Genomic DNA, 12,540 nt, shown 5'->3' with positions numbered 1-12,540 from the left:
ATCCAAATCGAAAGATTTTTTTGCCCCTCATATCACGTATATAACTTCGTCGTGAGTGACGTAGGTATTAACATAACTGCATTCCATCAAACAATGAATTTTTGCATCATTTAATTAATCAAACAAACGTCATTTCCACTGCTGATAAAAGATAGAAGATATTTTATTTGGTGTTGATCCGATAAAAAGAAAACTTTGAGATCTCCTCGTCCGATTATGATCAAGAAAACAGAATTTAACCACAGAGAACAAACCTACAGAAAACTGAGCATATTAGTCCTTGTACAGACACAAATTCGTCTCATCAAAAATTAAAATGTTTCTTCGAAAAAAAAATTCCGTAAAACAAAAAGACGACAAATAATTCAAACCCTTCGACGTCGGAGGACGATTAAATCGACTCTCGAATCGAGACCAGCTGAATCACAAGATGTTTTAAAGCAAATTGTTTAACCCGAATAATCACGCCAAAAAACTGACAAAGGACCAAAAAACAAAACACGCAGGTTGGAAGAGTAAGGACTCTTCCCGAAAAGAGCAAAGATGCAAGAAGATTTGGTGACTTTTTCGTTAGGGTGTGCGGGTGATGTATGAAGTATGTACAGTATATAACTCTGCAGTGTCCTCTCATGTCTTCATCTTCATCTCAAACTCAGCTGATTCAACCTGAGTCACTGAGAATTCTCTCCCATCATCAATTATTTTTTTCACCGAGTGACAAGTTTTTCGGCAGTCAGATCCGAAGATAGCCCACTCGCGTGGGAGAAAAGTAATTGTGTATAATGATATATACCACCGGCGAGAGCGCGGTGAGAGCCGAGAGAAGCTCTGTTTAGAGGAGTTATAAAAAAAAAAAACAGAATCAAATTGGCTTCTAACTGGTTGGTTGGAAGAAATGGGAATTAAATAATTATTTAGATCTTTTAATTATTTAAATGTCATCTAGTTTGAAGGATGCGATTTCTTTCGTTTTTGGTCTCCCTTCTGTTTTTTTTGGGGGGGATGGATTATTTTTAAAAAAAATTGAAAATCTTTGAAAATGGAGACAATTTTAGAGAATAGGGAGACAAGGTATTATGAAGTATATCAGACTGATTAGTGATTACTGTAAGTTGATTATTGATAAATTGATTGTTTACAATGTTATACTGTAAGACATGCTTAATGTCATTTTGGAAATTCTATTATCGTCTTGGACACTCTATTATTGTTTTTCGACTCTATTATATTATTTTGGACATCCTCATATTATCTGGGACACTCCCATGTTGGACATTCTCATTTTAACTTGGACACTGTAATATTATTTTGGACATTCTTATGTCATATTTGAACACTGTTATATTATTTCGGACATTCTTATATTATTTTGGACACTGTTATATTATTTTGGACATTCTTATAGTCATATTTGACACTCTATTATTATTTTTGGACTCTATTATATTATTTTGGAACCTGCTCATATTATTTTGGACACTGTTATATTATTTTGGACATTCTCATATTATCTTGGACACTGTTAAATTAGTTTGGACATTCTTATGTCATATTTGACACTCTATTCATATTATATTTTTGACTCTATTATATTAGTTTGGAACATGCTCATATTATTTTGGACACTGTTATATTATTTTGGACATTCTTGTATTATTTTGGACACTGTTATATTATTTTGGACATTCTTATATTTTATTTGACACTCTATTATTATTTTTCGCCTCTTTTATATTAATTTGGAATTCATGCTCATATTATTTTTGACACTCATATTATTTTGGCCATGTTCATATTATTTCTGACACTCTTTATTTTGGACATTCTTAGATTATCTTGGACACTGTTATATTATCTTGGACACTCTTATATCATTTTGGACATTCTTATATTATTTTTTCGACACTCTTTTATTATTTTGGACATGCTCATATTATTTTGACATGCTCCTCATATAATTTTGGACACTTTTATATTATTTTGGACATTCTCATGTTATCTTAAACATGCTATTATAATTTTGAACATGCTGATATTATTTGGGATATTTTTGACACATATGGCATACCGTAAATGAGACTCTTTGAAACCAAGAGTCGAATGAGTGGTCAGGAAAGAAAATATTATCTACAATAGCAGTCAATATTAATTCTCTTGACGCGTCAATTAATTGTTTGACCTTTCCCCTTTGTCCGAAAAGTTTCATCAACTTTGCTCATTTTTTTCTCAAATTTAAAATGTCCAATATTTATACCCAGCAAGTACAGTAAGTCTGTACAGTAGTTGTGTTTAAGTTCAAGAAACCCCATTTACAAAATGGTTTATACAGACTTTTGTTTATAATTGATGAGAAATACTGCTTTTTTTTCTTTTGGCAGATCATTGAAATAAATGTACTTTCAGCCTTGACTTTGGAAAGTAAAAGCAAACAGCTAATTCAAGTTTTCAACCACACAAAAGACATTTGGATCGAGTTTTAATGACTGTCATAATTATTACTTCTATGCTATTAGGTATCTCTAACTCAGCAAAAAAAAATTGAAAGGCAACATAACATATAGATTAATTGAAATGACAACTTAGACAAAGCATCTGGGCTGGCCTGGAGGGAGTTACTAAAATTAGCAGGATAACAACTTTACATCAGCATTTTCCTACTTCTACTTTCCCTTTTTAATCAGTACCATCAGGTTACTTGCTCAAACTTATACTCAAAGTGCTGACTTAACTTTAATCCTTTTCTTTTGTTTTTTCTCTTCTTTGTTTTTTTTTGGGGAGGAGGGGTGTTTATGTATTAATTCAAATGAAGTATAACCATACTGCACAGATCATTAGCATGGCTCGCCGTGAAATCACTTTACGCCTATTTATAAATATTTTATATTTATACTGGTTTAAAATAAATCGAAATCGAACTGCTAAATCAAGTTTACGAGATTCCATTTCTTAGGTTTTTAACTAGGGATGCACCGGATATCCGGTCCGGCCGGACTATCCGGCCGGATAGTGAGCAATTATCCGGTTCCGGCCGGATCTTTTTCAAAATCTGTCCTGAATTATTCCTTAAAAAGGTGTTGGTATTAACTTAAATCAATGTAAACTATTTCCAAAAATTAATAAAAACATTCAAAGTAAGGAAAAATTAGGTTTAACATGTTTAATTTAATTTTCTCAATGGTCTGACCCAATGTTTCTAAAGATCCAAATAAATAATCTTTTCATTCAGTATAAAGTATGAGATTTGTGAAATGTAGCTTCCCGTTTTAAAACAAACTTCATAGGTACAGTAGTATTCAGTATTTTTCCAGCAAACAAATTTACATACTGTATCAAGCTTGTCAACAATTATATTGTAGTTATTTTATTAAAGAATGTAGATTACACCACTTCAAGTCATATTTAATCTCATAAATGGGGTCTTAATTTCACCTTCTTTATAATATGCGTAAACCTCACCTAAGATTTGCTCCTTGTTTCATACATTCTACTTCTTATTAATGATTTTCTTTTGTGTAAATGTGTAAATGTGTAAATTTGGATCCGGTGCATCCCTATTTTTAACGACACATACTGTAGGCTCCTCATTCTCAGTCCTAAATGATTATTCCCAGCTAATCCATTGTTTTAATAAATTCGTTAATTCTAATAACTCACTGTAGACATATATATTCTCCTAATGTGAGAGTAATTCTACACCATGTGTCCTCGACAAATTTTCAATATAGTATATTTATATATTGATTTGGTTCTAATTCCATCAATGCAACTTACACTTATCTAGCGTCATACTTTCATTGTTACATTTTGTACTTTTCATTCGACTGCCAAGTATTTCTGACAAAGGTCCCACAGGGACCGAAAATTCCAATATATTTTCTAAAACATTACTCCATATTTGTCAATTATGAGTCATATCTTATTTCTCTGGTTTTCTCTGATAATATTTCTTTTGGAGTAAATGTGGATTTTGTTTATGATTTATATATACATATTATTTGTTATCTATTTATATTTAGATGTATATATATATTATAATATATATATATAATATATATTCCAACTCACTACAATTTTTTTGGAATAAACGCCTGCTTTGAGTAATCTTTTGGGACAATTTTAATGTATTTTACTGACACTGAAGAAATACACAAGGTATGTATACATGTATATATGTGAGTAATAATGGTGAAACACACTGAGCAATAACAGTTCTTTCCCTGTGGGTAAACTTATATGACAAATGGTCTTGTTTGATTCACCCTAACTTACAAACAGTACCTCTTAGTGAAATTCAACATGAAAATCATCTTTAATTTTGACCTTTAGATGTGACAGTATTAATTATTTTGTGATTTCAACAAAGTCATGCAAAATACCTAGATAGATACACTTATGAAAGTGACTCCCACAACACCCACCCACACAGTCCACATTGCATTTATGAAGTAACGGCCAGAAAAAGTAATAGAGGGCGCTATCTCAAAATACAACAGATAAAAATCATGTTTGTGACATGTAAATATATAAATGTATGTACAATGGTGATATTCAAATTGATTTAGAGGGACCCTTAGGAAACAAAGCCGATCAGGCTTGCCCCACCTCCCCCCCCCCACCCCCTGACATTAAGAAAATGCACCGAACAGTACATAAGATCTACAAACTTAGAGCTCTGCCAGAAAATCTGGATAAAAAATTTCTGCTTAGAAACAACAATTTTTGATGGCTACTTTCTTTAACTTTCCTTGACAACTCTGTTCATTTTTAAGATTCACAAAAACATTTTCAGAACAACTTACGTGACTAACATTACAGGGAATCTATGAGTAATTTAAGGACTTTATCTAATTATCTTTGAAGCTACCCAATGGGGGGGAAAAACAGGTTTGGTTTTGAATTAATGCACTCTTACATGGTGGTAAATGCAGTACATCATCGTGTTGGACGAAACACACAACAACAACAAAAAAAGACATTTTCAGAGTTAAATTCCTGTGATGAAATCATTCACTCGGCTGAGATTGCCAGATGCATTAATTCGCAAATTACGGTCACCAAATTTTGCAAAATTTGTATCTTCGCCTTTAATTTATACAAAATGCCATGAGGATGTTGGTTTTGACCAGAATGAAACAGCAAATTAATCCAGCACAGTTTTTATTTCTAAGCAATCAATGCCTTTAATGCAACTGGTCACATATTCAAAATCCTTCTGTACCTAATACAACTTGAGTGTTAAAAGTTGCCCTAAGTTGTAAATTGTTGTATGGATGAATTGACCAAAGCATTAAAAAGCCCATTTTATTGACTCTCTCTTGTTCTGAGATTATATTTCACTTTCAGAAAAGAAATCCATCTGTTTCAAATTCTCCCTCAACAGAATATCAATGAGTGTCTCTTCAATTGACCAATCAAATGAGGAGTACTGTATGTACTGGTCAGGGGGTGTGGCTTAACACCTTCTGCGTCATCAGCCAATTAACACAGTACAGGTAAATGAGTGTCATAAAACAAAAGGCATTTGCTAAAATAAAACTAATGAATCTATTCCCAATGTCAGTGCAGTGATTTTCTGCTACATATACTGTACTTTTAATGACATGCTGTAAATTTAAGTAGAACCATAATTAGTGACAGAAATGAAGGTGTCTTTGCCATACTGTTGTATTATACTTGCTAATGTTCAGCCAGGATTTTCAATATCCTTACACATACAGTGTGCACTATACAGTGGATACATGTTTGGAAAACCGCATACATCATGTACACGTATGTACAGTATCTCTCCAGATACAACTAAATTAATACACAATAATATCTAAACATAATACACAATACAGTATATTATTTATACACAATATTTAAAAGCCTGTAAGAATGTGTTCTTGCACTAGAGGTGGTCAGTTGTGTATAAATGGCTCTTAGAAAAAGACTCTTCAGGTTGAAGGAAGCCCTTAATGGCCATCAGTATTGGCCCCAAGTTTATGCATGCAATAGAAACATTGCTGGAGGTTTCCAAAAGTAACTATCCTACAGGTTCTGATCCTTGATATTATTCCCAGATATTTTAGGATAATTAAACAAGAACATTAAATATAGCTCAGTGCACGGATAATGACTTTCGGAATAGCAGCCGAATGCTTTGATGAAATTTGAGCATGGGTGACCATTTATCTAACCCTCTAGAATATTTGTGAGCAACAATAATGACCCTTCAATGCTAATTGTAATTTATCCAGTATCGTATCTCAAAATGAGACGCAAAGTGGGTAAATTGCTATAAATAACTCGATATAGATGATATCTATAGCTCGTTTTTGCACAGCGAGGAAGCGTAGTTTTCATTTAAGAGTTAGAACTTCAAGTCTGAGAGCGTGGTGGCCAATTGGCTAAGGTGTCGGACTCATGATCCAAGGATTGCTGGTTCGATTCCTGCCTAGTTCATTACGTTGTGTCCTTAGGCAAGATGCTTTATCTCACTTGCCTATCTCCACCCAGGGCTTAAATGGGTACCTGTGAGGTAACTTGTCATTTGGCGTAGTATATAACTGCTGCGACTGAAGGGATTGTCTCTGGGACAGGTTATATCATTGACCAGGGGTAATATAACGTCTGTAAAGCGCTTTGAGACCTATCGCTGGTATAAAGCGCTATATAAAAGGCAAATATTATTATTATTATATTAAATCTGTAACAAACAAAATTTGAAACACTAATTATTTCCTGCCCCTTCAAGGATCTCAGAATATTTTTCTTGTTTGAATCTGTTTTCCATACTGTACATGTGCCTCTCACTGTACATAGCTCCCTTCTAATTCTTGCAGCTGAAAAGGTCCCCTGAATGCATTTTAAACACAGGATATTAATTAATTATAATGCAAACTGACACGATCTTGGTGGCAATGAAGGTGACTGTAACATCTCTACCTCTGGGTCATGGAATAATTCTTTCAGTATCGCATCGCACGATGCTAGTGTATTTACAAAACGGTCAAGTTGTCATACAAATAAAGAGATGTTTATATGTAGAGCAGTGTTCTACACAGGACAACAGTATTCAATGAGAAAATTTCATGGCCTTTGAAAATGCTATATACAGAAGATTTGAACAATAAATTACTCCCTAGGTGTTGGTGTATGTTAGTGATAAGAAACCTGCTAAATTTTGGTTCTCATCCACTGTTATATTTATCTGGTTAATATTAGGAAAACATTGGTGGCGCTATATAGTTATTGACTTACTAAACACTGTAATGTCAGGATCTCAATTGATACCCGTTCGCCTGAAGCTAGCACTTATTTAGCGGAACATCGTGAAAACAGGCCAGCGATGGTGTTGATTGATTGATTGATGGATCGATATTCGATTGATTGATTGATAAACTATGACCAGCAGGCAAATTTTCACTTATTTGATGTTCTTTGTTATCACAGTACTGACATGCCAGCTCAGTTAAGTCCTTCCTTTTGACTGGCACTTGTTCTTTATTCTATTTTTATTTGTATGCTTCCATTCTGAAAAAAAAATTATTTGCTTGTCTTGTCTACTTTTCAACTTGAGTTACTTTTCTCTCATACTGGTCTGCTTTATATTTCGCTAATCTGCAGTCCTGAGCTGTGCAGCTCTATCAGGTTTACCCCCCAACCCCACCCCCCCCAACCTCACCTCCCCCTGTTGTGTGTGCAATCTGGATCTTGTCAATTAATCATATTAAAAGACAAACACAACAGTGTGGGTTCAAGTAGATCTATATATTTAGATGATATTCGTTGACTGATTATGCCAAGCTCGTACGTTCTGTTCCAAGTCTAACTTAACTGCCATGACCTTTATACATCAGCTTCCGGTATGAGGTGGTATATAAATATGTATTGAGCATAGACACAAACACCCCCCCCCCCCCATCCCGCAAGGCTACTGTACAGTTCTACAATGTTCCAGGTATACATTGCTACCATTCCTCATTAAACAAGTAGCAAATATACAGGCTAAGTCTAATATACCCCTATCCATTGTCAATAAAACAGGGAATAAAAATTTCCAGTATTGCATCACAAAATACAGAACGGTCGAGTTAATATACCAGTGTAAAGATATATAGCAGCTTTCTACACAGGAACTATATAGAGAGAAAAATTTCAGATCCTTAAAAAATATTACACAACAATTTTCAATGCTAAAATTAATTTCTGAATAGCCTGACAAAAGTATACACAATGTGGTTTGGCCAGGGTAGCATAGAAGCATCCTACTAAACAGGGTCTACAATTTATTCATCTCTTGTTCTAGCAGTATAACTTTCTCCCAAAGAAGGTCAATTGATATATCTTCACTGGAAGGTGTCTGGTTGAATTATCTTCCTAGTATAGTCAGTTTTGCGAAGTTCGGAACACTGCGAAGTTCGGACACCCCTAAGAAATACACGATTTCACCATGACAACCTACAGGAAGAGCCAAATTTCACCAAAAAGTACGAAGCAACAGTTATTTTCTCTCCAAAATGACCCGTGTGCAAGTAAGTACTTACATATTTGTCAATAAAATAACAGAGATCTATGAAGTCTGTTATAATTACTGAAAGAGCAACTGCGCCACCAATTTTATCACCAGCGCCACACTGTGGGACCGGGTGTCCGAACTTCGCAATACTCTAGCAAAGAAATAACAGTTCCACAATCACAAAGAATCTTCTTGGAATACAACGTGAAAACAGTTTGCAGGAAAGAAAGTTTGGCCGTGTATCGTAAAATAACACACTTCTCCCACCATATCAAGTATATTTTCAGGTGATTTATACCAATAGATATAGTTTTGGGGTGTTTTAAGGCTTAGGTGTCCGAACTTCGAAGTGTCCATGCTATATATCAAAGGTTAGCCAATACAAGTTATAACCTATTTACAGTAAATATGAGCAGAAATGAAGCCACATATGGTCGTCTATTAGTTGAACTAAGAATTTTGATTAAATGTACCTGACAGGAAAAGCCAGTTTCTGAGTTTCTTTCAGTTACAGTACATACAGTATAAAATATCTACAAATGCATCTTGTACCAAGCATATGACTGCATGCATACATTGCACCACCACTGAGTAACCCTCAAAGCTGTTAAAACCTATGCTACAGTATAAAGCTCAGAAGAATGTTTCTTTTGGCAAAATATTTATTGTTTACAGTTACATTACCTTGGCCCCTAGGCAAATTTTAGGAGACCATCTAAATTCTACTACACTGGATTGTTAAAATTATTACTTGCAAAGTGGCTGTGGAGAAAGATCTAGCCTAAACTACTGTACTAGGTATACCTATTTTGCTTCCCCTCCCTTTCCATAGCCAAGAGGCAGAACAATTATTTAGGATGACAAGATGGATGTAGGCTTGGCCTAGAACCTGTTTGTTAATGTTAGTTTCTTAGATGAAGTCCAGTACTGAGCACAACGGAATCGTTAAGGTGGCTATTTACTAGGGGTTGTCTTGTCATACTCAAATTATTTAGCGGAAAACTGCACATCTGTTACTCACTTCAGTCAATGAATAAATTTGTTACTGTTAGGCTAGTAAAGGATTTTGACACAATTACAATACTTAGGGTAGTCAGGACAGGTGTTTTGTTGTTAGGCTATACTTTATACAAAGTTATAGGCCTAAGCATCTAGCCACTAGTCTAGGCTATGCATATAGTAGTTTTATGTGGAATAATCCCGTCAGCGCGATAAAGGTCTTGTACGTTTCTTAATGTAACAAGCGATGTATTAATTGTTACCTAAAAATCATGTCCAAACCGGTTCGGAAGCCTAATGTCGTTCATTTCGACAATACTGACTGAAACTAGGCTTAACGATAGCCTAACAATAACTGAAGATGGCGCCCACATGACTCATAACCGTTCAACAAAATAAGCACTTTTGGGTAATGATTGCCAATACTACAAAAATAAAATCAAATGTAGGGGTCATTTTACCTCGGTCAAACTTCTTGCCATCAGGATCTTTGTCTTTGCAATCGAAAATATCCTCAAACAACACTCCAGACATTGTCGCGAAATAGGGTTACGTTCACTTGAAAGGACCACAACTGTAGGGTAGCATTCAGCAAAATGTTACACATGTTGTTGTTGTTCGCCTTTTGTCAATGGCGCCCTCTCATTTTTCAATATCACATACTTTCTACCTTGACGACGAGACGCTTCTAAGCCTATTGACTTTTCTTTTCCGATTGCAAAACTAATGTTTTTCGGTACTAAAAACGGTAAATATTACAAGAAACACAAATTTACTCAACACTGGGCTTAATTTGGAACCTTTACAAATCATGCCGTCATGACAAGTCAGGCCTAGTTCTGGTTTTGTTGTGATTAAATTTCCGAAAGCGTAGTCTGCTGAAAGGCCTAGCCTAGGATAATCTAAGGTAATACTTAGGATAGACCCTAGCCTATGCTACCTCAGTAAAGTGGGTGCTAGACAAATATTACGAAAGTTAGCGCACAAATTCGAATACGCCATACGAATTCTACGTTTTGGAAATTCCTGACTTAGCCTAGGTCATTCGTAATTATTTTTCTAACTGATCGGAAAATCAATTGTTTTGCAGTATTTTTTAGAATATTAACTTTAAGTAGACCTAGCCTAGGTAGCTAGCCTATACCAACAGATGCTTACCTCTTCAATTCAAGACTTTCATACGGACTGCCTGCAGGGTTTGCATCTGCTGGGCGAATTGTACATCCATCCCTCATAATCCTGCGTAAAATTTGTAATAGTGCAGGATGGTCGCGCACATTCACTGGGAACTTCCCGGACAGTTACTGTCAAATTACGGCCTCCACTAGGCAATATATTCCAGTACCAGCAACAATAACCTAAACTAGTCCATACAAATATGCAGAAATAACATGTGCTAGAAAAGTGTTGTACATAGTTACACATATTTCAGTCCTGATAAGTCTCACTTTTTGTTTAGATTTATGAGATTATTCTATTGTTACCGATTACTGTGTCTGAAATAGAGTAAAGTGTTTGATAATAATACAACAAGCAAACTAGACTATTGTCAATTGTTAATTTTTTTTTTTCTTCCTTTTTGTCATGTACTTGGAATTTTATGAAAACTCCAGCATCTTACAAAAAACATGTTGAATACAATTCTTGACCAAACTTCTAAAATCCCTACCAAAAAACTGTTGAGGAAGGAAATTTCAAAAATTCAAAGCTAGTGCAAACCCTTCTGCCCTGTAAGTTTTCTTACCAGATCTTGGCAACCCGTTTCTGTGATGTTAAACACGAAACTGTTACTTGTAATGCCTAAGCAATGCTACTAAACAGAAGGCATTAATGTAAGTTGTATTTGTAACATGGCCCCAGTACTAGTGAAGCCTATCCTAAGTAACAGCATACATGGATAAGGTTTCAAATAAGTTATTCAGTGAGGTTTCCTAACACTTGATTCAATTTAATTCAAGCTAAAGAGAATGGGAAAAAATCTTTTGACTGGCAGGTCAGTACAGGGCAGCATTGTGCTCAAATATGCCAGTAATTCAAATAATGGTCACCCATGCTCAAAATATTAACAAGCTGTTACTAAGTTAGCCTACTAGCACTGAGAGAATTAATGGTCTATTTTAACATCCACAAATGGCGGAGCATAAATTCAAAGATCAGAGACTAGCAACATTTTTTTTGGAAATTTCTAGCAATGTTTAAATGCTAAAATATCTGAACCAATACCTTCACATGAATTTTCTCATGGAACAACCAATGTCCCCCTGGCATGATTACCCTACAAGTTCAACATAAAGTTAGTGAACAAGTATCTAGTAGCCTTCTTCCAAATTATCAGAGGCCAGATATACTGACCAAGTAACTAAGGGTATCACCTTTGACAATTTACAGATGAGTTTTGATGTGGGATGACCAGAAACTGATAAAGTGAAAAAGTCTCCAGTTACAACTTCTTCCATTGAGCTACCTCATCCAGAAAGTTTGATAGCAATCTGAAAATATAAAATTCTGGTAACTACTTTATTTCCATCAATGCCATCATTTGAATATATATATATTACAAATCCATACAATAAAGAGAAACATTTTTGTTCATAAGTTACGATATATATGATGATCAAAAAAATCTTGCAAAGTGCTTACAGGTATGTTAGGTCATCTTTCAAGTTTCTGCATTCATTTTTGGTAAATTTTTGAAGACAATTCAGAGCTTTTTAAACTCCCCTTGCAATTAAATTCATTGTTAGTAACTTGACTGAAAAAAGGACTAGTGGTTTGGTTCTCTTCTCTACTGCCTAAATATCATTTCTCCTTTCTTGCTTCGTTCAAATTCTGTCAAAAGTTGGAGCCAATTTTTTAACCCAAGCATATATAACATACTGTACTTTCAGGAAACATTGCATATATTCACCTTTATAAGGTCACCACCAGTATTGGCCATAAAGTTTAGCAAGCTCAAATTTGCTCACTTTTTCTAAAAAGTACTTCTCAAATCATAAAGAGAGACATTCAGGAGTGTGAGATTAGACGAGGATAATATTTCA

The 12,540-nt window shown here is 34.7% G+C and overlaps 1 protein-coding gene across 2 annotated transcripts in view; it reads right to left on the bottom strand.

The window, feature by feature from the left end:
- Positions 1-10,118, bottom strand: part of LOC139976817 (DNA-directed RNA polymerases I, II, and III subunit RPABC3-like) — a 48,625-nt gene extending 38,507 nt beyond the window's left edge. Inside the window, exon 1 of one of the 2 annotated variants that reach the window (XM_071985623.1) lies at positions 9,961-10,118. In XM_071985623.1, the coding sequence (XP_071841724.1) occupies positions 9,961-10,033 (73 nt within the window). In that variant the 5' untranslated portion in view covers positions 10,034-10,118. The remainder of the gene's footprint in view (positions 1-9,960) is intronic. The other variant, XM_071985624.1, reaches the window with a different exon arrangement.
- Between the last annotated feature and the right edge of the window lie 2,422 nt (positions 10,119-12,540).

Source organism: Apostichopus japonicus, chromosome 12 (assembly GCF_037975245.1).
Source record: "Apostichopus japonicus isolate 1M-3 chromosome 12, ASM3797524v1, whole genome shotgun sequence".
In the NCBI taxonomy this organism is placed as follows: Eukaryota; Metazoa; Echinodermata; class Holothuroidea; order Aspidochirotida; family Stichopodidae; genus Apostichopus; species Apostichopus japonicus.
Note: the sequence above shows the minus strand (reverse complement) of the source record. Positions and strands in the feature narration are given on the sequence as shown.